Genomic DNA, 25,081 nt, shown 5'->3' on the forward strand with positions numbered 1-25,081 from the left:
TGCTGTCCCACAACCAAAATACATTTAAAAAGTTTACTAAGATCCTTTTATTATGTTGAAATCCACAATAATATTTAAAATATCAGTAATATTAGTTGGGAGGTACTGTACCAACGCCTAACCCCTAAATTTCAACTTATGAAAATGATATTGAAATAATTTTTGCATTTTATTCCATTGTTGTTTTAAAAAATATCTTTCTGATTTTTTTAACATGAAGTTAATTTTTTTTTCTTTGTAGATTATGAATTTTTAAGGGGGAAAAAAGTGCCCCGCATTTTCACGGCACTACTAAACAGTGTATGTTTTAGTCCATTGGCTGAGACTGATTTTAACTACACTCCTACATTTATGATTAGGAAATATTTATGTCTCTCTCATAGCTACATGGTGAGTAGATAGGCCCATTCTGAGGTAAATTTGTTCAAAGGTATATGAAAAATCTGTGTGTAACTTTAAAGAATGTCACTACCAAACACCCTTTTTCTATAATTAAACACTTTTTTGGGAATTATTCCATAGCATGTAGTTTTTATATGTGTACCACTGTTCAGAACTGTGCTAGCTAACAATGTGCTGATTAGCATCTTTGAGATAGCTTTAAAAGTATCTAAAATTGTCGCTACCATAACAGTCACGAGCACAACATTTGGTGAAGTTTCAGTAGTGACATCTTTGGGGGGTTTTTGGGTGTTATGCCATAGATTTGTCATGACCGTAACACTCACGACCGAAACATGTCATCTTCAGTAGTGACAAAAGGGAACAAATAATGCTTTATTTGGGGGAAATACACACAATTTTAGTACAGTTATGCAAATTAGTATGTTTTAGTACTGTTTGAGTTAAAATTCTGTAATGTGACGTAGTTGCAACCAAAACATTACTGTCAATACCAAAAATGTGCTGTCACGACTGAAACATGGGATGTTTTGTCAAAAATAAAGTACACTGAATTATCAACTAAGATGTTGTGATAGTGTTTGGTTTAATGTATATTCAAATTAATGAATCCTTACGTTTGAAATCAGCATGATCAACTTTTTGCCTTGTCATAAATCAAACTTGAAACACTTAAAATGTTAACAATTTTTATTTACCTCTGAAAAAGGTTTTTTTATATATATATATATATATATATACACACACACACACACACACACACACACACAATGTGCAGTAGATCAAAATCTTAACAGGTCAATATAACCCTACTAATTTAATTCTATATTACTGTGTGGCTGTAGTGACAAATTTGGGGAGAGGACAAATATTCCAAAACTTTATAAATGAGAATTAACTGCACAATTACTAGAAATGTGTACTTTGGATATTATACAATTTGCATACATAAAAAAATTGTGAAAAAAGGCACATTTTATTCAAGACGTTTCCATCTCTTGGCAATGGCCTATATACAAATTAAATATTAATAGTTCTTTTGGTTACACTTTATTTCTTGTAACAGTGTAATTACACTAAAAATACTGACTAATATTAATAAACAACAGGCGACTCACTGTAGGATTGGAGTTAGGATTTACTAATATTACTATAGTATGTGGTGTACCTGTAGCTAAATTGTTTTTTAATGCCATAATAATAATATTAACAATAATAAATTCATACATAAATAATGATGAGTATTGTCAATGCAGTGAAGCAATTATCGTTAATCATATTTACATTCATTCATTTAGCAGGCGCTTTTATCCGAAGCGACTTACGCTATGAGGAAACAGCAAGCGATTCATCATAAAATGGCAATCAAACACGAGAAGTGCCCGTTACACCATTTTCAGTAATTGTTCAAAACAATGAAAGCTGGGACAGGAAGAGATTAAGGGAAAATAAGAGCACAGAGAAAGTGAAAGAATTTTTATTTATTTATTTTAAATAGGAGGAGGCAGTTAGATAATCACGGAAGAGATGAGTTCCCAGTTGTTTCTTGAAACTTGTGAGGGATTCAGCTAAGGTAGGTCATTCCACATTGAGTGATTTTGTGCGTCTCTGCAATGCGACCACAAGGTGTCGCTCATTTGCCGGCCGGTAGAGACTCGTTGGAGCGGAGGTAGGAGTGTGTGGCAAGCCTGTTGTGTAGGCAAGCACCAAAGTCTTCAATGCGACTGAAATCCAGTGTAGAGAGATGAGAAGCGGTGTGACTTGGGCTCATTGAAAACAAGACGTGCTGCTGCATTTTGAATCATCTGCAGAGGTCTGATTGCACATGATGGAAGTTCAGCCAGACGAGCACTGCAATAATCCAGCCTAGAAATGACGAGAAGCTGTGCTGCATGTTCTGTTAGGAAGGGTCTGATCTTTCTAATGTTGTGGTGTTTTTGCAATATGATCTTTAAAGGTCAGCTGACCATCCAGGATCACCCCAAGATTCCTGGCTGAACATGAAGGGATTATCGTTGATGAACCTAGCGGGATGGTAAACTGGCGCTGATGGGGAGGCTGGAAAGATGAGAAGCTCAGTCTTTGCCAGGTTGAGCTGCAGGTGATGTTCTTTCATCCATGCTGAGATGACCTCCAGGCAACCTTAGATCCATGATGCTCCCATTGTATAATTTGGTCGAAATGAGAGGTAAAGCTGCGTGTCATCAGCATAGCAGTGGTAGGAGAAACCATGTGCCTGTATGATGGGTTTCAGTAATGTAGTGTATTTAGAGAAAAGAAGGGGTCCAAGAACTGATCCCTGAGGAACACCAGTGACCTGTTGATGCAACTGCGAAGTGCAGTTCACCCAGTGATGAGAGGGTGGACAGAAGAATCTGATGATTCACTATCAAAAGCAGCAAATAAATCTAGCAGAATGAAAACTGATGATTTGGAGTCTTGCCATCCGTAACAATTCAGTGACTGACACCAAGGTGAAAGTTTCAGTTGAATGGCCACTTTTAAATCCAGGTTGGATATTGCCCATCTTGTTGTTCTGTGAAAGAAAGTGATTTTGCCGTGAAAGGGAGGAGAGACACAGGACCGTAGACTGCGACTAAAATGCCTGTGAGAAGAAATGTGTTGATGGTGTGTGTGAGTGAAGGCAGAAGTGCATTAGAAACAGCTTGCAGGGGATGTGAGGTGATGGGGTCCAGAGCGCGAGTTGTAGGGTGGCTAGAGAGGATACGTTTTGAGACTTCATCCTCTTTAAGAGGAGCGAAAGAGGAGATGGTCAGTTGTGTTTGATGTGAGTTCCTGGAGGAGTAGAGCTGAAACTATACTGATGGAAGTAGTTTTGTTTGTTAAGTAATTAGCAAAATCACCAAGCACAACATATGTTCAACATCCTTGTTGATCCTGGAACAACATTTCCATCAACCAATCAGAATTGAGGGACAACATTTCAGGAAATGTCAGTTTAGGCTTATGATCAGAGTCAGATTCTTCTAGACCCTTGTTAATCAGCTATCATTTCCCTCTGATATTAGGAATAAATTATGGTTAGGTTTAGGGGTAGGGATTGGGTTAAGTCTATATTTTTGGACAGTTATGTTGATCCAGGATCAACAATGATGTTGATTCAGGAACATGTCTTACTTGGCAAAATCACGGCGACCGGGATTTCACCTTAAAATGAAAATTCAGTCGTTAATTACTCACTCTCATGTTGCTCCAAACCCGTAAGACCTTCATTCATCTTTGGAACACAAATTAAGATATTTTGATTAAATCCAAGGGCCTTCCAGACTAAGGTAGTAAGAATGTCATTAAAATAGTCCATCTGACATCAGTGGTTTAACCGTAATGTTATTAAGCTACGAGAATACTTTGAGAAAACATAAATAATGACTTTATTGAACACCAAAAAGAACGAACGAACTGGTCTTCACTTTTTGATAAAATAGTTTTATGTAAACAAGATTTAAATCTTGTGGGTGTGGGGGAACTGTTGCTTTGTTTGTGAAATGCACATACCAGAATTAAGGCTACTCGGATATGTTATGTGTTATGTTAACCACTAGATGTCGCAGTGGACATACAGTTTAATCTGTAATGTAACTTCATACATTCCTGAACGAAATCTTAAGACCAGGGGAAACATTTCAAGTATTCGCATTTTGTGCTGGTGGATCGTAACCAGGTTGCAAGTACTGCTTCGAAATGGCAAAAGAAAAAACAGGAGCAAGAGCCAAAAAATAGAGAGTAGGCAATTCATAGAAATCTTAAGAAAACTCAAACAGGCTGTTTGTCAGCTGATCAAAAGTTTAAGACCATAGCCTTAAAAAGTTAAAATCTGCCGAAAATATGGCTTTGATGTCATTGTTCTTCAGGCAGTCACACTGTCATGACCTCCTGATGGCACAGGCAAAAAGGCAGGATTGTTGAGCTGCATGCCCAAAGCCTCGCACAACGCGACATGGCTGCCGAGATTGGACACAGTAAGACAGCCATTTTACATTTCTCAAAAGATCCTGAGAGTTATGAGACAAAAAAGTAGAAAGTAGTGGTAGACCCAAAGAAAATTCACCTGTATTGAGCCGGAGGATCAAGACCGATCCTAGACCCAAATTAAGGCCCTTACTGATGCTGACTGCAGCCAAATAACCATAAGATAGCATCTGCAACAGAAGGGCCACAGGAACAAAAAACGTCTTCAAAGGCCACATCTCCTCCCATGCCACAAACTTGCCTGTTTGGAATTTGCAAGGGAGCACCACACATGGGTCACTGAAAGTTTTATTCTCTGATGAGAAAAAAATTGTAACCTGGATGGTCATGATGGCTTCTAATGTTACTGGCATGACATGGAGATCCCACTAGAGATGTTTTCTAAGCAGCACAGTGGAGGAGGCTCCATCATGATCTGGGGTGCTTTTTCCTTCAATGGGAAAATGAAGCTTCAGGTTGTGTAGGGGCGTCAAACAGCCGCTGGCTTTGTAGACATGTTGCAGTGGGCATCCCTCTTGACCGAGGGCCCTCGTCTGTGCGAGGACAGCGCTGCAGTTCACGACGCCCACCTGACGAAGGTGAGTAACGTCGCTCTTTTGGACCTTTCTGTGTGTTCCCCTGATCTAAATTGCATTGAGAATGTTTGGGGATGGATGGCAAGGGAAGTTTACAAAAAAATACGTCAGTTCCAGACTGTGGATGCCCTTTGTGAAGCCATCTTCACCACATGGACACACATTCCCACCAGCCTCCTGGAAACAGTCACATCAAGCATACCAAAATGAATGCTTTAAGTAATCAGCAAGAGTGCTGGGGCTACTCACTATTGAGTCCTTTTTTGGCACTTTTAGCTCTGTTGTGGGGGTTTTTGGGCGATGGTCTTAAACTTGTGATCAGCTGATGAACAGCCTGTTTGAGTTTTCTTCAGTTTTCTATGAATTGCCTACTCTGTATTTTTTGGCTCTTGCTCCTGTTTTTTCTTTTGCCATTTCGAAGAAGTACTTAAAACCTGGTTACGATCCACCAGCACAAAATGCGAATACTTGTAATGTTTCCCCTGGTCTTAAGGTTTTGTTCAGGAGTATATTTCACTTGAGGTCAAATCACAGTTAGTGTTATGCTGTTGACTTAGTGTTAGTGTCACTGGTAACTTTTACTCATTCATTACATAAATATTATGCTAGTTACTATAGAAGCTCTGTTACCAGGGAGTCCCACAGTCATAATACATTTTGAGGGAATGCCATTGAACCGAAGCCAGTTGGGAACACCCTTGTTTTTTTCTGTCAGTTTTCTTTGCCCCTCCAAAGTTTCTGACTACATTCAAGGGAATAGTCCAAATGGGAATGAAAACGCTGTCATGATTTAGCCTATTCTCCTTCATGATGTTCCAAACATGTGTAAATTTCTTCCTTCTGTGGAACACACGCACACAAAAACTATACTTTCCAACTAAATGAGCAAAGGATGCGTATTTCATCTTTAGTGTGAACAGATATAATCTTCCATATGTAGTTGCTATGATACCTCTAGAGTCTATAACCATAGAAGCTGATGTGGAACATCTGGCTCTGTTCTTGTCCAGGCAGACATGGAAAGTCTGAATTTCCAGAAGACTGAGAGAGGTTTTTGTGAGTCACTAATAATTCTTTTAGAATGTGATTCAGAGAGCAAAACTGCAATTATGTTACACACAAGTGACTTGGCAACTTAATTATAGCAATTTTAAAATTATTAAATATATAAAAGCACCAGTACATTAAGACGCTTTATGTACTGCAAATTGTGTTATTCAATCCAAAAGTGCTAGGGGGGCAAACTTTTGAGTGTAAAATGTAAATAAATGAATAAATAAATAAGCACAACAACAACAACAACAAAGATTAATCAATTAAAAACTAGTTGGAAATCATGAGATTAATCACAACTATTTTATTCTATTGACAGCGATGCTGTTGTACATTTAAGTGTTTTTACAATGTTACATACAAAAATTAAATATTTATTTAAAACAAAATAAACAATTAATTTAAATGCTTGTACTTATAAGCACATAATTGTCTAAAAAAAGTTTAAAACGATGTTATGAAATATTACTGTGAAATCATTTGGACGAATAAATGTATAAATATACACCTATATATGGTGGATTATATGACACTTATTAAACGATAAAGTACATTCAGTACATCAGATCAACAGAACACAAAATGCTTAGTATTACTAGCAAAATAGCCTCTTGTGCATTTTGCGTGAAAGTGCGTGTATGTTTTGTAAAGATTATGCTCCCATTTGTTACTGTTACATCAATAATTAAATATTTTCTTTATTCATCTAACAGTTGTATCACATTATATTTGATTAAGAGGTGTTCTGTTTAAGTGTACTTATGTAAATATACACACTTAATACTGCAACACAATCAAATATTCATCATCAGGCGAAAAGTCATGACATGCGTCATGACACGCTCTCATCTTTCATATTTGACCCCAGATGTGTTTAAACAAACTGTCCTCCTGACACTGAAGCAGCCGTTAAGTGTCTTTAGTGCGAGTTTCTGAAGGGAATGTGTTGACCCAGCTCTGTGTGCGGGCCAGGCACTCTTCCCAGCTGTAGAGTGGTCGGTACTGAAAGTGACAAAACGCCTTGTCTGTGCGGACGGTGAAGGATGTGCAGGCCACAGCCAGTGTGTATCTGTTGAGCAGCGGTGTGTAGTTGTAGAAGGGCTTCAGCAGCCAGCGTATTATGTCATTCATCCATGCTATGAACCACAACACCCACACTGGCATGTGCAACGAGCGAAAGTTGAAGGCCGACAGGAATTGCATGTTGAAGTCATCGTAGCTCTTATATGGTGAGTCGTCATAGCAGAAATAAAACTCCCCACCCAGCCTATCGGGATGTTCTCGCAGAGCACGTGCTGCTAGCAAGTGCATCCATGCCACATTCCCTGCATGCAGAAAAACACATTCAAGGTATTTAAGAGATTACAGGGCAGAGTCTTATGCAACTTAATTACAGCAATTTAAAAGCTATTATATAAATATATAAGCATCACAGATGAATTCACTTTCTACGTACTGCTAGGACTGCTCAGATGTTGATATTTTTTAGGGTCTTCATGACATGTCTTACATACACTGGCTAAAATTTCTCAATGGAATTTTCAATGGAAACAACACTTTTTTTTAGCGATCCGTTTCGGTGCGTGCCTCTTTAAATGATAATGAGCTACTGCTCACTCCGTTCACTCTGTTCTGATTTTGTGTATTCGGTGGGGCATTACTATCAAAAACAAAACTAATCCACTGCGTCCTCAGTGGCTCTGATTTTGGGGGAAAATGAAGACTTTTATGTTTTATGACTTTTATGTTCACTTTCAAATCCAACTACTGAACACCTGCATTGCTTACGAGACGTTGCTGTCGATACAGCGGCTCAAGAGCGGAGAAAATGGCGGACAACATACAAATGGCTAAGGGTGGAAATATGCTAATACAGGACAGTCCATCAATGGTCATGGGCGGAGTCTGAGCAGTATGACATCATACAGTTCAGAAAATCAACACGGCTTGGTAATTGAGACTGATTAGGTTTTCGGGGAATTAAAAAAAAGGAGTGAATGTATTTTTATCATTGTATGGTGGTTGTGTCCACACACTGCTAAGGAAAGGAAAAAGGAGGAAAGGACGTGACGTGTGGCCAAGTATGGTGACCCATACTTGGAATTTGTGCTCTGCATTTAATGCATCCATGTGCACACACACAGTAGTGAGTAGTGAACAAACACGTGCGCGCACACACGCACATACACGCACACACCGTGAACACACACCCGGAGCAGTGGGCAGCCATATTGCTATCGCTGCGGCACCCGGGGAGCAGTTGGGGGAGTACTGAAGGGACCACAGAAAAGTTCAGAATAAAATCAAATAATGTCTTCAGCTTGTGTTGGGTACAGTATACCATGTTTGGTTAGAGTTGTCTGTACTGTTATTCTATCAGAACCTGTAGAGTAGAGTATCAGCTGAGTAGTGTTTCTGCATCCTAAGTTAGTTCAAGTTAAGTCAGGCTGGCTCTTCTTACTCATTTTCTACAGCTTTTGGAAGTGTAGAGAACTCTGTCTTTAGTAAATTCTCCGTAAACTGACTGAACTTCAAATCTGATTTCTTGTCTTTATTCATTGAAGCCACTGGCTATGTTTACACTTTCAGTTTTTTTTGTAATCATTTATAAATCTATGCAATCACAGGAGAATACATCAGTATCTTTCTCTATATGCCAACTGTTTATCGTGGTTTCAACTGTTCACTTTTATATACGTTTGAGTTTGATGTCTACATGTTCAAGAAATTACAGTGGCTGTAGCATTATTGTTGTCAAGAAATGGCCAAATATTACAGATTAAGTGGATATTTAAATTAATTGATATTTAGTCAGTATTAAACAAGGATTACCGTAGATCCCGTGCAGTGAAGTGTAAAAACAATGGTCAGGCTGTTGGCGTCCTCTGCAGTCATTTGTTATAATGTGTAATGTACATTAGCTCTGTGTTTATAATGCACATCATGTATTTTAACAGTTTTGTTTAATGAAACCATATGATTACTTGCTTTCGATTCTTTATCTGAACCAACTGTTATTGCTTCATTGCTATTATATATGTATTCTCAGTGAATTTAAAGACTATTGTTTGCGTAGGTCTATTTTTATCAACAACAGATTACTCGATTACCAAAATAATCGTTTGTGATAGCCCTACATCAAACCTTCATTAACCGACAGCAGCTTTTATATTTGAGTGGAGAGCGGAGCATTTGAGTCAGGCACAGAACACAAAACTGGTGGGAGCAGCTCCAGTGGAAACAGGATATAAAACTTTCATATGACACACAGCTCATTTCTCCATCACTTTAATTTACTGAAACCACACATGAAAACACATGGAAGACGGCAGACGGGAATTTGTGCAGCAGAGCGTATCTCTCACAATGTATGACGTGACTGACAACTAGTTGTCCAGCCCTGTTCTGTTCACACAGTGCGTGTTTTTCCAGAGAATGCAGTTGTGAGTCCTGAACATTTACGGGTGCAGAAGTCACCTGTAAATACCGTACTGTGTGAATGTAACCGTATTACAGGACTGACAACCGTTTTCTGCTGCTGTTTGAATGTGGCCTTTTTTCACTTCAACTGTTGACATGGTTACTGTGTTCTGCCATCATCATGGTTACCTGCATAGACCCGTCCGTGCTCTGTGCTCTGTGGAACTCCTTTGATCACCCAACCACCCGTACGGACCCCATTCAGATAAAAGTCTTTCATGAGCTGATGCTGTTCCCCATAGATACCTGTTGGCCGCAGAGAGCATGTGTAGAGAGTGTTCCCTCCCTTTACCTATTCATGGAGAGTAGGACAAAGGAGATGGAAAGAAATCAATAATTGATTGCGGAAGAAAAGAGATTGTCTTTCCATTACATTACAAGTCACTTAGATACAGAAGATAAATCAACAGCGTTATGAAGATTTACACTGTTTGGAAACGCCAGTGAATGCATGGTATGCTGAAAAAAGGACTAAGGCGTAACTATAACCTTCCGTACATAATAATTTTAAGGCTTCCAGTTTGAGTGCTACGTGATGTTCATTTCCTATGGGTTTGGGTGGATGCAGTCTTGTGCAAAGTTGGAAAAAAGCATCTAGACCAACGGAAATGAGAAGCATGAGCTCCAATTTCATGGAAATGAGTAGATTTTGTTAAACTTAAATATAAACATGCTGTTGGATGTTTTGGATGCTATTATAACATTGCTCATGAATAAAACACATGTACAAGCTTATGTAAGATAATGATTTAAAAAATAACATTAATCATTTGCAGACAATGTGAAGGAGCTTGCCTGATTGGCAAAAATGCAAAAGTGTAGTATGCATCTCCTGAATGTAAACATGTGATTTTAGAAGAACAGCAATTTAATCATCTTAAAGGAGAAGTCCACTTCCAGAACAAAAATGTACAGATAATGTACTCACCCCCTTGTTATCTAAGATGTTAATGCCTTTCTTTCTTTAGTCATAAAGAAATTATGTTTTTTGAGGAACATTTCAGGAATTATCTCTGTATAGTGGACTTCAATGGTAACCGTGAGCAGTATTGTGCAGTAACGCATTACTTTGTAACGCGTTACTGTAATTTGATTCTTTTTTTTTTTTTTTTTAGTAATGTAGTAATTTAACGCGTTATAATTTCCAAATGAGTAATTAGAGTATAGTTACAAGCATGCGTTACTGCTGCGTTACATCATTGTCTTCACATGAGTCTCTGCCCGCCCGCTCCCCGCACCCGTCTTGTCAAGTCTTGTCCCGGACCGCGCGTCAACGCAACAGAGAGCGGCGCGGGGCAAGACTTGATGGGCGAGTGCGGGTGCGGGTGCGGGTGCGGGTGCGGGCGCGGGCGGACAGAGATGCGATGTGCGGGATGCGATTGGATTGGATAGGATTGTTTAGAGCCCTTTGAAGCTTTGGACGTTCAAACTCACGGGCACCACTGAAGTCCACTATATGGAGATAATTCCTAAAATGTTGTCCTCAAAAAATATAATTTGTTTGTGGCTGAAGAAAGAAAGGCATGCACGTCATCTGGAACTGAACTTCTCCTTTAATCATCAAATTCTTACATCTTTATTCCTACAGCTTAAAAAACACGAGAAAGCTGCTTCCATACATTAATCAAACTCTGTGAGTTTGTAAATTCTGACTTTAAGTTTTCTTTGATTAAACACACAAAAATAAAAAGTCAGGGTCCTTTCTAAATCAATGTGTGATTGTTGCACTCCACTGGATTGTGTACCTTTGTGCCATTGGCTGCCAGCACCATTTTCTCAGCCGCAGCTTTGCTCCTAGGGTAGGGCATCTCGTGGAATATATTATATGGAGTATCTTCATTCCCTCTGTATCAAGGCAGAACAACACCAAGAGTTAAAATAGATAGCAGTAGAGCAATAGATAGCAGAGCTACTAATACACAGCAGGCATTAAGCTAAAACCTAAACCAGGTCCTAACTGAAATCATGCGCCCGGCTCGATCAGTGCTGTCAAATTATACCCAAACTCAGACACATAATGCTCACTCTCTTTGTATATCCTCTATCCTCCAAACAAGCAGAAAGTGATGCATTCCTACAGCTTGCACAGAATGAATGTGAAATGCATGCACAAAATTACACTATATCCTGACAATGGCCAAAATATTGATGTTGATACCTGTCTATGCTTGCAGAGTGAGTGTAAAATCTAAAATGTGTAGTAAAATATTGGATTTATGTATATATGTAAACAGTACCAGTCAAAAGTTTTTGAACAGTAAGATTTTTAATGTTTTGTTTTTAAGAAGTCTCTTCTGCTCACAAAGCCTGCATTTATTTAGTCCAAAATACAACAAAAGTAAAAGTAATATTGTGAAATACTTTTACTATTTAAAATAACTGTTTTCTATTTTAATATATTTTAAAATGTAATTCACTTCAGTCTTCAGTGCCACATGATCCTGATTTACTGTTCAAGATTTTTTTTATTATTATTATTAGCAATATTTGAAACGGTTGAGTACATTTTTTCAGGATTCTTTGATGAATGGAAAGATCCAAAGATCAGCATTTATCTGAAATAAAAAGCTTTTGTAACATTATACACTATTACCAAAAAAAGCCTGGAGACAGTATACTTTTTTATTATTATTATTTTGCAAAAGAATATATATAAATTAATACTTTTATTTAGGAAGTATGCTTAAAATTGATCAGAAGTGACTATAAAGAATAAAATAATTTATAATGTTACAAACGTTTTTCTGTTTTAGATAAATGCTGTTCTTCTGAACTTTCTGTTCATCAAAGAAACCTGAAAAAATGAGCAGCTAATCAAAATATCAGAATGACTTCTGAAGGATCATGTGACTGGAGAAATGACACTAAAAATTCAGCTTTGAAATCACAGGAATAACTTGGTATAACTTGGGATTTGAGTTGGGTTATTTACAGAAATATTTTGTTTTATTTTACTGTAACCTTCAATATAATGTAAAAGAAGCATAGATATTACAACACAGGGTCTTATCAGAGTGCACCGAGTGCAATACTGTTTTGGAGGGTATATTTATTTATTTATTCTTTTCTTTCTTTCTTTCTTTCTTTCTTTTTTTTAATAGTTGGCAGCACGCACTGTCAAAAAGAATTTTTATCATCATAGGCCTTAGATAGGCCTTACCTATGAGCCAAACAAAATATTTAGCAGCAATATCAAATATCGAAATACTCCACAGGGACTTGATAAAAATGTGGAGAAAAGGAGAGAAGGGGTGAAATATATCTTGATATTTCTAAATAATCAAATTTTCTATGTGAATGTGTGGATGTTGTTTCCAAAAAACTGAAAAACATTTCCATGTACTCATATTCCCATCTGAAAAGAATAACCAAGTATGTGTGTGTGTGTGTTTGTGTGTGTGTGTGTGTTAGTCACTTTGCAGGGCAAATGTTAATGTTTCTAGCACGTGGCAGTAATGGAAAGGTTTCAAAGCTTTGCTCTGTGTGCTGTTTTAATCAGTTTCAGGCAGGAGTTCAATTAAAAGCCTCTATTGTACAATCAAATACAAAGCACTTAAGAGTCATTTTTCACTTTTTGACAAGTTGTCTTTTGGCTCACTTGTCGGGACTGAGTGACAAATTTTTCTTTGGTTGATTTATGGGCCAAACCACAGTAAAGCATTCTCAATCTCGTACACATCCTTCGCCGCTAGCATGTATGTTTATCCTCATTCAGTAACAGTGTAGTACTTGTAAACCCATATTTTAACATCACAAGAAGCAAAATGAATGGGTTACCTTTAAAACCAACACACAAAAATGTGCTGGGCTGACTATTTACAGAGCTGGCTAGTCTAGAAAGCGCAACATTGGAAGACATGACACAACATCACAAGATGTGCTTTGAGACACAAGTGTCATTTATCAGATGACTAATATAAAAACAGCAGAAACGTAGACTCTCTCTATATATATAGTAATGTTGTCACGATACCAAAATTTAAAATCCGATACGATACCTAACTAAAATATCTCGATACTACTACTGACCAGATACTACAACAAAAACACAGAATGAGAGGTAAAGTAAACGAATAATAGATGATCCAAATGGAGGTTATAGTTATTTTATCCATTTTAAAAAAGCATTTCATCCCTCTTTAAAAAAAATAATAAAATAAACTAAAGGACAAATACAATAAAAGACACAAAAGAAATAAACAAGGCCCTATGAAATTTGTTTTATTCCCAAATTCTGTTTTATTTTTTCTGAATTCATCTTAATTTTTCTGGATTCCGTTTTTCCCGTTTTAATCTGCACTGTAAAAAACAATTTGTTGAGTCAACTTAAAATAATTTGCAACCTGCCTTAAAATTTTAAGTTCAGTCAACTCAAAAAAAAAAAAAAAAAAAAAAAAAGTTTATTCAACTTGAAATGTTAAATTACACTAAGTGACAACTTGGATATTGGAGTTGAATCAATTTAAAATTTTAAGGCAGCTGGGTTACTTACCCATCTGTTAAGTTTAGCAAACACAAATATCTACGTTGTTACTTAGTACAACTTAACATTTCAAGTTGACTAAACTTATTTTAGTTTACTGAACTTAAAATTTTAAGGCAGCAGGGTAACAAATTATTTTAAGTTGACTCAACAAATTGTGTTTATTTTTTTTACAGTGTGGTTACATTAAAAAATATTAAACCAAAAGCATGTCTAATTAAATGAAATAATGAAACAAATACAATTTAACAGCAATTAAAAGTTTAACAGAAATGGCATTTTAAGGCCCTATAAAATATGTTTTAGTATTTTTCTCAAACTGAGTCCTATTTTGATCAAATTCTGTGAATCTGTTTTCTATTCATTTTCTGCATTCCATTAGTTTCATTAGATTTTAATAAACAGTCAAAAGCCTGTCTAATTAATTTATAAAGAATGGTTTATGTTTTTTTTTTTTTTTCAGAAATACTGTTGTCTATTTACAATTTTCTCGTAAATATAAAAAATTAAATGTAAATGTCTTGTAAATATTCCTTAGATACTGCTTTAATAGTTTTATTTTTAGTAGTAGTACTATCATTACATTAAGCAATATTTCCGTCCGAATTTTGACGGGTTGCTGCCTTAACGTTTCTGTTTGTATATGATACAAGAATTGGTTTTCTCAAAATTAATGGTAAAATGCTCATGACTCCACAGCAGTTCTAGAGACTACGTTTATGTATTCATGTACTCATATATTGAGGCGTCAGAGGCTGAAAACACCGCGAGGGTCCAGTGCGCTTCAGTATGTGTACAGTAAACTGCGCGTCCATTCATACAGAGACGCGCAGAATGTGCAGGATACATATTTAAACAGGCAAAACCCCTAATATTATGTGTTATACAATAAACTCTGTTTTTATGACTGGATCCCGCGATTCCGTCCATGTTTTCTTATTCACTTTAATCATAGGACCCTAAATAAACAGTGTTAATACGGCTCTTATCTAAATACTTTCTTAAAGTACCGGTACTAGTAAAATGCGGAATCGTACTGTTTCTTAAAGCAGGGTATGGCGATACCTTTTTAGTACCGGTATATGGTAGACAGTTTTTAAAGTTAAGATAATGGAAATAGCATTCACAGACTGGGTCCATCATGACCTTGGCCTGCAATCCTTCAGCTTGTAACATCATTTCTAAACGGAATGTTGAAATTCCAGAGTGTGTCCAACATGTGCAAAACCCTTCAATTCTCTCAGACATTCTCTCCAAGATATAAATCCATTAAACACTTTTAATGATTTATTTTTAGTGAATCTTTTTAATTGAAAACATCAATTTGTAAAGAGTTCTTACATGTGTTTAAATAAAGACTCTTACCTGATGAATGTATCTCCTTTTACATTTGGACCAACCACCTCCATGGAGCTTGTATAGATCAAATACTGAATACCGATTTCCACACATGCGTTTATTACATTCTCTGTCCCTGATGGAGAACATCCAAAAATAATTAATATTAAAAACACATGACAAACAGCTACAGGGTGAATAAACAGGAACAAATCTAAATAAAAGACCCAATACAATGCTGTTTTTGCTTATCTTACATGAATGAGAATCATTAAAATTGACACAAAGCCTAAACTCCAAGTAATGCTTTGATGCAGTCGGAAGCACCAGATAGTTTAAATGAGAAACCCATTGGCTATTCAAATGCTTTCTGAAGTATCAGGTGTCAAGTGATGCGTGGTGAAACAAAGGTAACAAAATACGCACTGGCTTTTTTGACTATGCAGATACATTCAGTAGTATTCGAACAGGAGTTTTCTAGAGAAGCTAAGGTGGAATGTGGCTGTTACAGCAAAGGAAAGAATGATATGATAGGGCAGGATCCAAACTTCTAGAATAAACACATTCATCATGTCTTGCAGTTGTTTTCCTCTGTTTCCTGTGGGTTTGTCTGTATTTATTGGTGCTATAAAGACAGGCTTAAAGATATGCTAGGAACTCTGAAGTTTTACCACAAACAGTCAAATTAAAAACATGTGAATGAGTAGTGTAAAACCAGAAAAGGGATAAAACCAATCAAAACACAAATAAACAAATCTGTAATTATATATGGGCTATTCTACACAACTGGTCCAAAGTTAAAGTGGGAAAGTTTTTTTTTAGAGTGTCTTTTTACCAAAAAAATTCTGTTTGCGCAAATTGTATAATATCCAAGATACACATTTCTAGTATTTTCAGAAAGTTTTGGAATATTTGTCCTCTCCCCAAATTTGTCACTACCGAAACACAGTAATAATAATGTAATTAGAATGGTTATATTGACCTATTAAGATTTTGCCTACATCTACATTGTAAATACATATATATATATATATTTTTTCTTAAAACATTTTTAGAGGTAAATCAATAACAAGTACATTTTTAACAATATTTCCAAGTGTAATTTATGAGATTTGTTGTATTTTGAATCCATTTTTTATTTGTAAAATATATATAAATTATATTACGATATCATTTCCATGAATTGGAAGCCACCTCCCAATTGAAAGTACCTACTAAATGATGATTTTACATATTAAGCTTTCTAACACTTTAAATATAATTGTGGGTTTCAATAGATAATATAGAAAGAACTTAGTAAACATCTAAGGTTTGAATACATTTTAATGAAGTTAATGAGGCAGCGTGGGCTCCATTTCTCAAAAATGCCACACCATCTGTCCAGACTAGCAGGTGAACAACAGCTGTGGTCTATGGTTAAGAAACACAACTTTGATGCTATTATACTCACTTCATTACCTGCATTACATTCATTCCTGCCTTGTTTGTGAGAGTAAATGATGCATTTCCATACTGAACTGACATTAAAGCTTTAAGGTTACTGGAAATGTGAGAGAACTGTGGGAGAAACGAAAACAACCCGGCCCACTAACATTTACTCTAACAATCAGAGGGGAAAAAAAAACACTACCGTTTGGGGTCAGTATGAATTAATTAAAAGAAATTCATCCTTTCTTCCCAGCAATGCATTAAAAATGGATAAAAATACAGATGTTTGACATTTCTGTTCGTCAAAGACAAAATAAATATATATATATATATATATATATATATAAAAAAGTGTTTATACAAAGTGCAAAACTTTGACATCACTTCTATCATGTCCTTTTGTTTTTCAGTCTCATTCTTCACTCACCTTGCACATTGACAGCATAGATGGCCTTCTCAGGGACTTTATACCACACGTCAACCAAACTAGCTGCGTGAAAAACAAGGTCTGCTCCTTGAAGGGCATCACGCACACTCCCATAATCTGTTATATCTCCCTGTACTCCCACCACCTTCACATGCTCTGTGAATAAAATTGAAAGACATATAATACCTTGTTGAAAGCATATGCATGCTTATTTATATAACAGGTTATCATCTAAAATAAGGTAGCTGTTACGCAAATAGACTGGTAGCAGTGGAGTCTACTGACAAACATCTATATTCCTGTAACACAAGTATGTGCGTCATATGTATTCCAGTGAAAGAGGGAGTCACCAAGGCCACTTTGGACAGCATCCTGCTATCTCTATGGTTTACCTTGCAAAGCTTCCTGATTTAATTTTTTAGGAAAATTTGTGACATTCTTGATTACAATGACGCAATTATCTAAAACAGGAAAGAAACAATAAACTCCATATACTTGGTGGAAGCAACACCCTTGTCCCAGTAAACAGAGTGCATTGTCCTTACTTGCTGCTATTTTTCGAACAATGAACGGTCGTTCAAAACTGCTGTGTGAAGATCTGCTGCGGCATCTCTGAAGTTTCCTGTTGCTTATTTCCACATATGCATTTAACAACTCTATAAAATGAACCACTGCACAAGCTGTAATTAGTGTGACGTGGTATCAGCTGCTGCGCATTGTAGACGTCCAAATAAACATGTCTCCAGGATGTCTGACATCTGTTTGATGGTTAATTAGCTGAGCTTTATAATCACAATAAATAACATGAGAAAGTCTGCCTATGAACAAAAGCTTTCCAAGTAGTCACACAAAATCAGTCACATACAAAAAACTAACTAGCATGTAGGTCAGTGTTCGCTTCTGATAAGAAATTGTTACCTAACTTCTTTTTGTTGCAATATGGACTTTAATCTAATGCCAAGCTGTTGTCAATTTCAAGCATCTTTGTGGAAGTATCTGTTACCCATTAGCCCCCAAGACAACTAGCAATGTATGTGAGGTCTAGCATACATTACGACAGGACAATGGATACTCGTATTAGATCCACTAGATAAAAGCGTAAGCAAATTCTGGCTAATAAAAAAACATTTGGCAAACAAATTAGAACCAGCTAACCCAAAAGTCCAACTTCCCTCATGCATCTGTTCATCTGGCTAATGTTGCATAAAAATATAGGCGAAAGGACATTGTGCTCCAGCTAAGTAGAGCTGCGTAACTGCTGAAAATGAGATTTCTCCATAATAATGTGATCAGTGAGGGCTGGTGAATACAAAGAATAAGATCCCATTGTACAGAGCGGGACATTAACTGAATGGAGCATCCTGGTTGTGAAAAGGAGACTGGATGAAAATAACTGGTGTGGCCTGACCTTACCGTATGAACCAAGCCCAAATTCACGTAAAAAGCCAAAGCTATGAAAATACATGCTCGAACATTTCCATTTCCTCTGTCATTTCTTTCCCGTTACTGAAGTCATAGAAACAACAGATGTTTCCCTGGGCAATTACAGTAGCTACACCCAAAATGTGAACACCACGAATGCAACTAGTAGCATACGATATTTATGGTGTGAAAATAACATTTTTTCCACTTGTCTCAGTTTTGTAGCGTCATTTACAACACATACACTTGGTTACCAACGCGTCAGTCTGAGAAATAAGAGTTAACTTATTACTTTGGTTTTCAAATAAACAATTTGGTCGATTTATGCAATAATAAATGTTAGATAAGTTAGGTACAGCGAGATAAAGTAGTCTTTATCTCGTAATGTCTTTTACATCATAGAATGTTATTAAAAACACAACACATGATTTGAGACGTAATGGAAAAAAAAAAAAAACATTGCAAAATAACGTCTTTTGTGATTTATATGTATTGTTGGACATTGAATAAACCAGTTCATGTGTATAACGTATCGAAGAAACATCTGGTTATGACTTCAAGCGTGCGTAAAACACGCACGTACGTAATGAACATTATGGTGTGAAGGGTAACTACGGGGTAACATCGTAAGACACAACCATGAACGTAATAACTGGTATAAATCCATTTTAAATCACTGTGGGCACATAATGAACAGTTTGTTGCAAGCGTTTCTTACCTGTACTGTGACTTTGCAGACTTGGGAAAAGGTTTTTATCGAAAAGCCTTATCTCCTTGATATTTTCTTCCTTCTCCAATAAAACTCTCAACAGATGCTGGCCGAGAAAACCGCATCCTCCAGTTATCACGTAAGTCAACTTCGATTTCTCATCAGACATATTATTTCTCCGTTGAATTCTCTCCCGGTGCTGAGTGAAGTGTTTATCCGTCAGCTTCTACCGACACTTGTCAGCTGGTTCACTCTGTGCACGTAACAGAAAATAAAAGTCCAACTTAAATTATGTACAGTTCAACGAGACTAGTTGAGAATGAACAAATCTACTAAATTACCACTAGACACTATCACATATGCCAGTCTGAGTGGGGAGCCCATGTGCCTCTTCTCCTCTATAGACTCTGGGATGGCTCATTTGCTCCTCCTCCTTTGCTATGGTAGTTTTGTCCTCTGTTGAGGAAAATATTTGTTTTATCGATTTCTGAGACATATCACAGTTTTAAGTCTGGATGGTCCGTAAAGAGCACATTCAGGGCTTTTCAGAGAGACCAAATGTTTGAAAGTTTCACCATGACCACTCCCTCTCCTTGGTCTTTAAATATTGCTGACATTAAGTTAATTAATTTATGAAAAGCTATTTTTTTTTTTTTGCAATTATCATTTAAATATGACTAATCTTCAAATTGTTTGTCATAAATCAACATCTCAGGACACCAGGACTTAAAGCATGTTTATTAGTCATTTTGGGAAACACAAGTTAATAGTGAAATAAATTATATCAATATTCCTATGAAATTAGATATTATGAAACATTTGCCAGTTGTTACTCTTTTTTTTTTCTTATTAGATTTTGCCCCCAAAACACAAATTAAATACAGTTTATAGAGAATAAAGAAATAAATATTCATTTGTGATTAAAACAAAAATCCCACTGTTTTTGCCTTTTCATATCTATTCATGGTTAAGGGCAAAGACATTACATATTATTTAGCAAGGCTGTACACATCTAAATCAAAGCATTTTTGGCAAATCCAAAATGGCAATTTACCATAAAAATACGTTTTTTAACATGTATGACTGTTATAGCGCCATCTGTGGTCCGATCTCTTTAAATCTTTGCACGCTTGTTAAGAATCACCTGTTGCATGTGCTCACCAGGTTTTGTGAAGTTTTGAGTTTTCCTTTAGGCTTTATAGGATTTTCAGTAAATTTGGACAGGCCCGTTTTCTAAACAACCCTGTTATAGCTTCCCAAAGGGTAAATTTTAACATTCAGCAGTCCAGAGAATTGTACTGCAGTGTTTTTTTTTCCAGATTGAGTAAAAAACCTGGGACTAGTTCGCAAAAGTTTTTTTTTTTTTTTTTTTTTTTTAACAATTTTAATAATTTAACAAATGATTTGATTAACAGCAGTGCTTCTAGAGGCAAAGTTGTCTGGAACAAGGAGTGAATATCATGCGTATATGCAAAAAAAAAACAAAAACAAAAAAAACAACATGCAACGTACAATCGTTTACTTCCTTGAAAAATGTGATATCGCTTCCCAGAGGCCAATTTATATTAAATTTCTCACAGAACTTTGGGGCTGTGGGTTGAGCAGGCCCACAGAGTTTCATTCCGGTCAGCCTCCGTTAACCTTGTCTAACACACAGATGTCCTTATAGATGCTTGTAGGACTTTGGACCAAGACTGTGTACAGCGATTTTCATGATGATAGGACAAATTGTTCCGCAGTTGTAGACATTGTATGGGTTTTTTTTCCCCCGCTAATAGCACCACCAAGTGGCCAAGCTCCACAATTTTTAACGTGACCTCAGATTGAGCTCCTACATAACTGTTCTGAGTTTGGTGAAGATATCTCATTCCGTTCAGGAGTTATAGGGATTTTACTAAAAGTGGAATGTTTCCTTTCGAAAGTTTTGGCATCCCTTTGCGATGGGGAGTTGAAAGTTCAACTATGATAATTATCGATATTCACTCTCCAGATAAACTTTCTGCACTGGTTTGGTTCTGATCGAAAATTTCGCCAGGCTCTTGATCAAAACAAAAAAAATATTCAAAATCGACAATCAGAATCGATTAGTGTGTCAGCCATGGAGATCACATCGCTGCTTTTACTGTAAGGTATCTGCTGAAAAATGTGGACATGCTGATATTTCTTAAAAAAAAAAAAAAAAAAAAAAAAAATCAAGCTAGAAAAGAGCAGTTTGTTTATATCAAGATTATTTTATTTGTATTATTAATTTATTTGAATTGATTTAGGATGTTTTACATTTTCAAATTAGTTGTGTTATATGACAGAAGATATTTCAAATTCACAAAGAAATGTGCAGTATTTTGTATGAGCAATAAAAAAAGATTTTTTCATATTTAAGCCTTTTCATGTCTCTAAAAATGAAAAAAAAAAAGTTCAAGAATTGGTGATCAGTTAAAGGACAGAAATGTTACACACTGATACATTTCACCTAAGTCAACCTTTCAGTGTTGCTTATGCGTCAACTTCGCAAATATTGATGACTGTCCACAAAAAGCAACAAATACTGACTTAGATCTGGAGCTCATCCATCCCACAGGACCTAATTATTTTGTTTTCCATTTGACCTCATTTATTAGTGTCTTTTTATGCATGATCACTCATTCATCATCACATTTTGTCTACTCTGCAGTTAATGCTTAGCACAAATCTCAGATAACAACTTGCCAACCCATAATAAGGCATGAATAATGCAAACATCATGCAAAGTCAAAGTTTCATTCTGACACCGTGGTGTTGCATGTTACGTCTGAAGCAATCAATGCAAGACATTTGAGTCAGTTTTGTTTTAGTATGACAGAAATGATAGACTTATTTATAGACTATTTTGCCCTGTTTGATAGGACAAAGCCTTCTGCACCGAAATCAAAATGTGTGCCTAGTTAAAAATTAACAAAGATCATAACTTTAATCACAAAAACAATCTCTAGTCAAGGACAAGGCCATTTAACAAATATCAAACAAATATATTTAACAAAAAAAACCCTACCAGCACTTTCAAAACTTTGAAAAGCACTTTTTTTTTGCATAATCAAACGCTGCATGGGATAAAATCGTAGATGAAAGGAAATTTAGGCAAGAGGATTTGCAAAACTTTTTAGCGGTTGGGCTATGTTACTTCACTGGTTACATAAGGTCAACAGCTCTTAACTAGATTTAGGAGCTGAAACATTATAAACAAAAGAATCTTAAGACCCTAATGGGCTATCAGAGAATCTTTTTCTTTTAAAAAAGACAAATATCTAAGTAAATGACAGCGCAATATTTAAAGACATGGAAAAACAATGAGGTTTCTCAACACAGGAGCTGAAAAGCCAAAGAGAGAATTCCACTACTCCCTGATGAACTGTGGTGCTGTATATTTATCTATGTTTCTCCTCTCTCGCATTTCTCAATTTAAAAAGCTGAGTAAGTTTATTGTGTTACATTAGTGAAGCATTGGCAGCATGATACGTGGCTCGAGAACATGGTTGCCCAAACTCTGTCCTGGAGGGCTGGTGTCCTGCAGAGTTTAACTCCAACAGCTTGCCTCAACACACCTCCCGGGGAGTTTCTAGTACAGAGATTTTCTTACTATAGGGAGATGAGAGGGTCTGTATTACCTACTATTGGAGATAGCGTAACGGCTAACTTGGATCACGTGTCCCTTAATAACCAATTGCCTTACAGCCTTTACGTCATTGAATTTCAGTCAGAGTTGTGACAGTTGATCCATTAAATGATAAGCCGTTTCCTCTAAAAAGCTGTTTATTCAGTGTAGTAAATTGACATCCATTAAAAAAAACTGCCTTTGGTCTCCTTTCCCACATACCGCCCAACCGGAAACGTTAGCTGTAACCGTTACGCTATTTTGGGCAATGGTTGCAGGCTTTCTATCCAGCGGCTTTGTCTAGTATGCCTAGTAAGAGCTTGATTAGCTGGTTCAGGTGTGTCTAATTGGGGTTGGAGCTAAGCTCTGCAGGACACCGGCCTTCCAGGACCGAGTTTGGGCACCCCTGCTCTAGAATGTTCCAGAAATCCCTTCATGACTGACTATAACCCACCGGACGTCAACGTAACCTCAGGTTGATGTGGACCCCAACGTCGGACAGACGTTACATTTTGGTTGAGAATGAAAATCGGGCTGACGTCCATTTGACGTTGACTTAATGTTGGATTGTGGTTACACAACCTATAAAAAAAAATAAATAAAAATATCAACGTCAGCTGACATCAGTATTGGACATCAAATTGACATTGACCATAGATGTTGAACTGATATTGAATTTTGGTCCCCTGACGCTGTAACCGAAATTTAACCAAATATCATCATCTTATGATGATGCAATGATGTGACACACTTTCGTATTCAAAAATGGATTAACAAAATGACTTAAATACAGCTACGATGAACATGTTTTCAATCAACATGCAAGTAGCCAAAACTACAGAAACGACTTCAGGGGTCTTTCTTCAGAAGACGCAGTCTCCTCAAAATATCGGATGAGAAAAAAAAAAAAAAAAAAAAAAAAAAAAAAAAAATAAAACAACGCCAACGTACAAGTATAACATTGGGAAAAAAAAGTCTATAAATTACTCGTTTTTCTAAAGAAACATTGTTCAACAATGACACCAGCTTTAAAGTTACAGTGGGAGTCCACATCCCTCGCCTCCCCTGAGCCCATTGTGTTTTAAAAGACCCACTAAACACATTTAATAAAACTTTTCTTTTTAATTTTTTCGTTCGTTTGTTTTGTTTTATTATTCTTCTGTCTTGTTTTAAGTCAAGCACCCATTTAAGATTGACGTGCGTGCTTTTGTTTGCATTTGAACAGACCCCCTAAAGGCAACGCCTCCATCGCGACATGATTGGATATGACGGGTTATGTTCGGCTGTGATGCACAATAGAATTGTTTTTTTTTTTTTTTTTCTGTAAGTAATGTAATCAGCGTTATAATGTAAATGAAGAAAATGTGACAATTTACCTTTGAGGACTTCCCCACCACACACCATATACATAGGTAAAGGGAAGTTGTTGCCATCTATAAGCACGCAATGCGGCTGTCGTGTGAGCTTTACTAACCGCGTTAGCGGTTCGTCACCGGTGGCAAGTCCCGCAGCTATAACCCTCGTCATCCCGGTAGCCTGTCGAACGCTTCCGATCAGGAAAGTGAGAATGATGTCACACAATCACGACTAACAAAGAGTAATGGCTATTTCAGGGTTTTCAGAATGGATGAATGAATGAATGGTTTGTGTCAACACATCCTGTCATTTACCGCCAAAACAGCACTCGTCATCGCAGCATTGTCGGCTCTTAGATTTCCTCTACAGACAGAGTATGTATGTCAGCGTGTTATAGTGTTTCAGCTTCCGTGAAAGCTAAACCAGTGTCTTTTGTGTCCACGGCCAACCAAAATAGGTTGTCGCAGTCGGTGATGACTGAACATGTGAATGCGGCTTTGTGTTTCACAGCAGCATCTCTCACATCAGTTGACCCCACCTAACAGCAACCACACATTTCACACAGCGGGTTTGCCTTCTTTTGTAAACTAAAAACAACCCTAAATAAACATCCTCAATATTTTAAACCGTTTTATCTTCACTCTCTCTCTTCTGGTTCCTGTATCTTTGCTTAATGTCTAAAAACAATGTTTTTAGCTGCAGCCATGGAAGATATTCTCATAGACAGGTGTATACAAAAACATCTATTCCTACTTTAAAACGACCCCTTACCTCAGTATATTTCCTCATT

At 36.7% G+C, this 25,081-nt stretch overlaps 1 protein-coding gene across 3 annotated transcripts; it reads right to left on the reverse strand.

The window, feature by feature from the left end:
* Window positions 1-6,304: 6,304 nt before the first annotated feature.
* On the reverse strand, window positions 6,305-23,517 carry hsd3b7 (hydroxy-delta-5-steroid dehydrogenase, 3 beta- and steroid delta-isomerase). 3 transcript variants are annotated; one of them, XM_051098967.1, is made up of 8 exons: window positions 23,390-23,517; window positions 19,649-19,763; window positions 19,317-19,560; window positions 17,177-17,332; window positions 15,349-15,457; window positions 11,246-11,345; window positions 9,630-9,792; window positions 6,305-7,345 (listed from the first exon to the last, which is right to left on the reverse strand). In XM_051098967.1, the coding sequence occupies exons 3-8, from the start codon at window positions 19,474-19,476 to the stop codon at window positions 6,930-6,932; spliced, it is 1,104 nt and encodes a 367-aa protein (XP_050954924.1). In that variant the 5' UTR covers window positions 19,477-19,560; window positions 19,649-19,763; window positions 23,390-23,517; the 3' UTR covers window positions 6,305-6,929. The 3 variants fall into 3 exon arrangements, with proteins under 3 accessions (XP_050954924.1, XP_050954932.1, XP_050954915.1); XM_051098975.1 differs by lacking the exon at window positions 23,390-23,517 and having other exon boundaries at window positions 19,649-19,837; XM_051098958.1 differs by lacking the exon at window positions 23,390-23,517 and having other exon boundaries at window positions 19,317-19,837.
* Between the last annotated feature and the right edge of the window lie 1,564 nt (window positions 23,518-25,081).

This window comes from Labeo rohita, chromosome 3 (assembly GCF_022985175.1).
Source record: "Labeo rohita strain BAU-BD-2019 chromosome 3, IGBB_LRoh.1.0, whole genome shotgun sequence".
Lineage (NCBI taxonomy): Eukaryota > Metazoa > Chordata > Actinopteri > Cypriniformes > Cyprinidae > Labeo > Labeo rohita.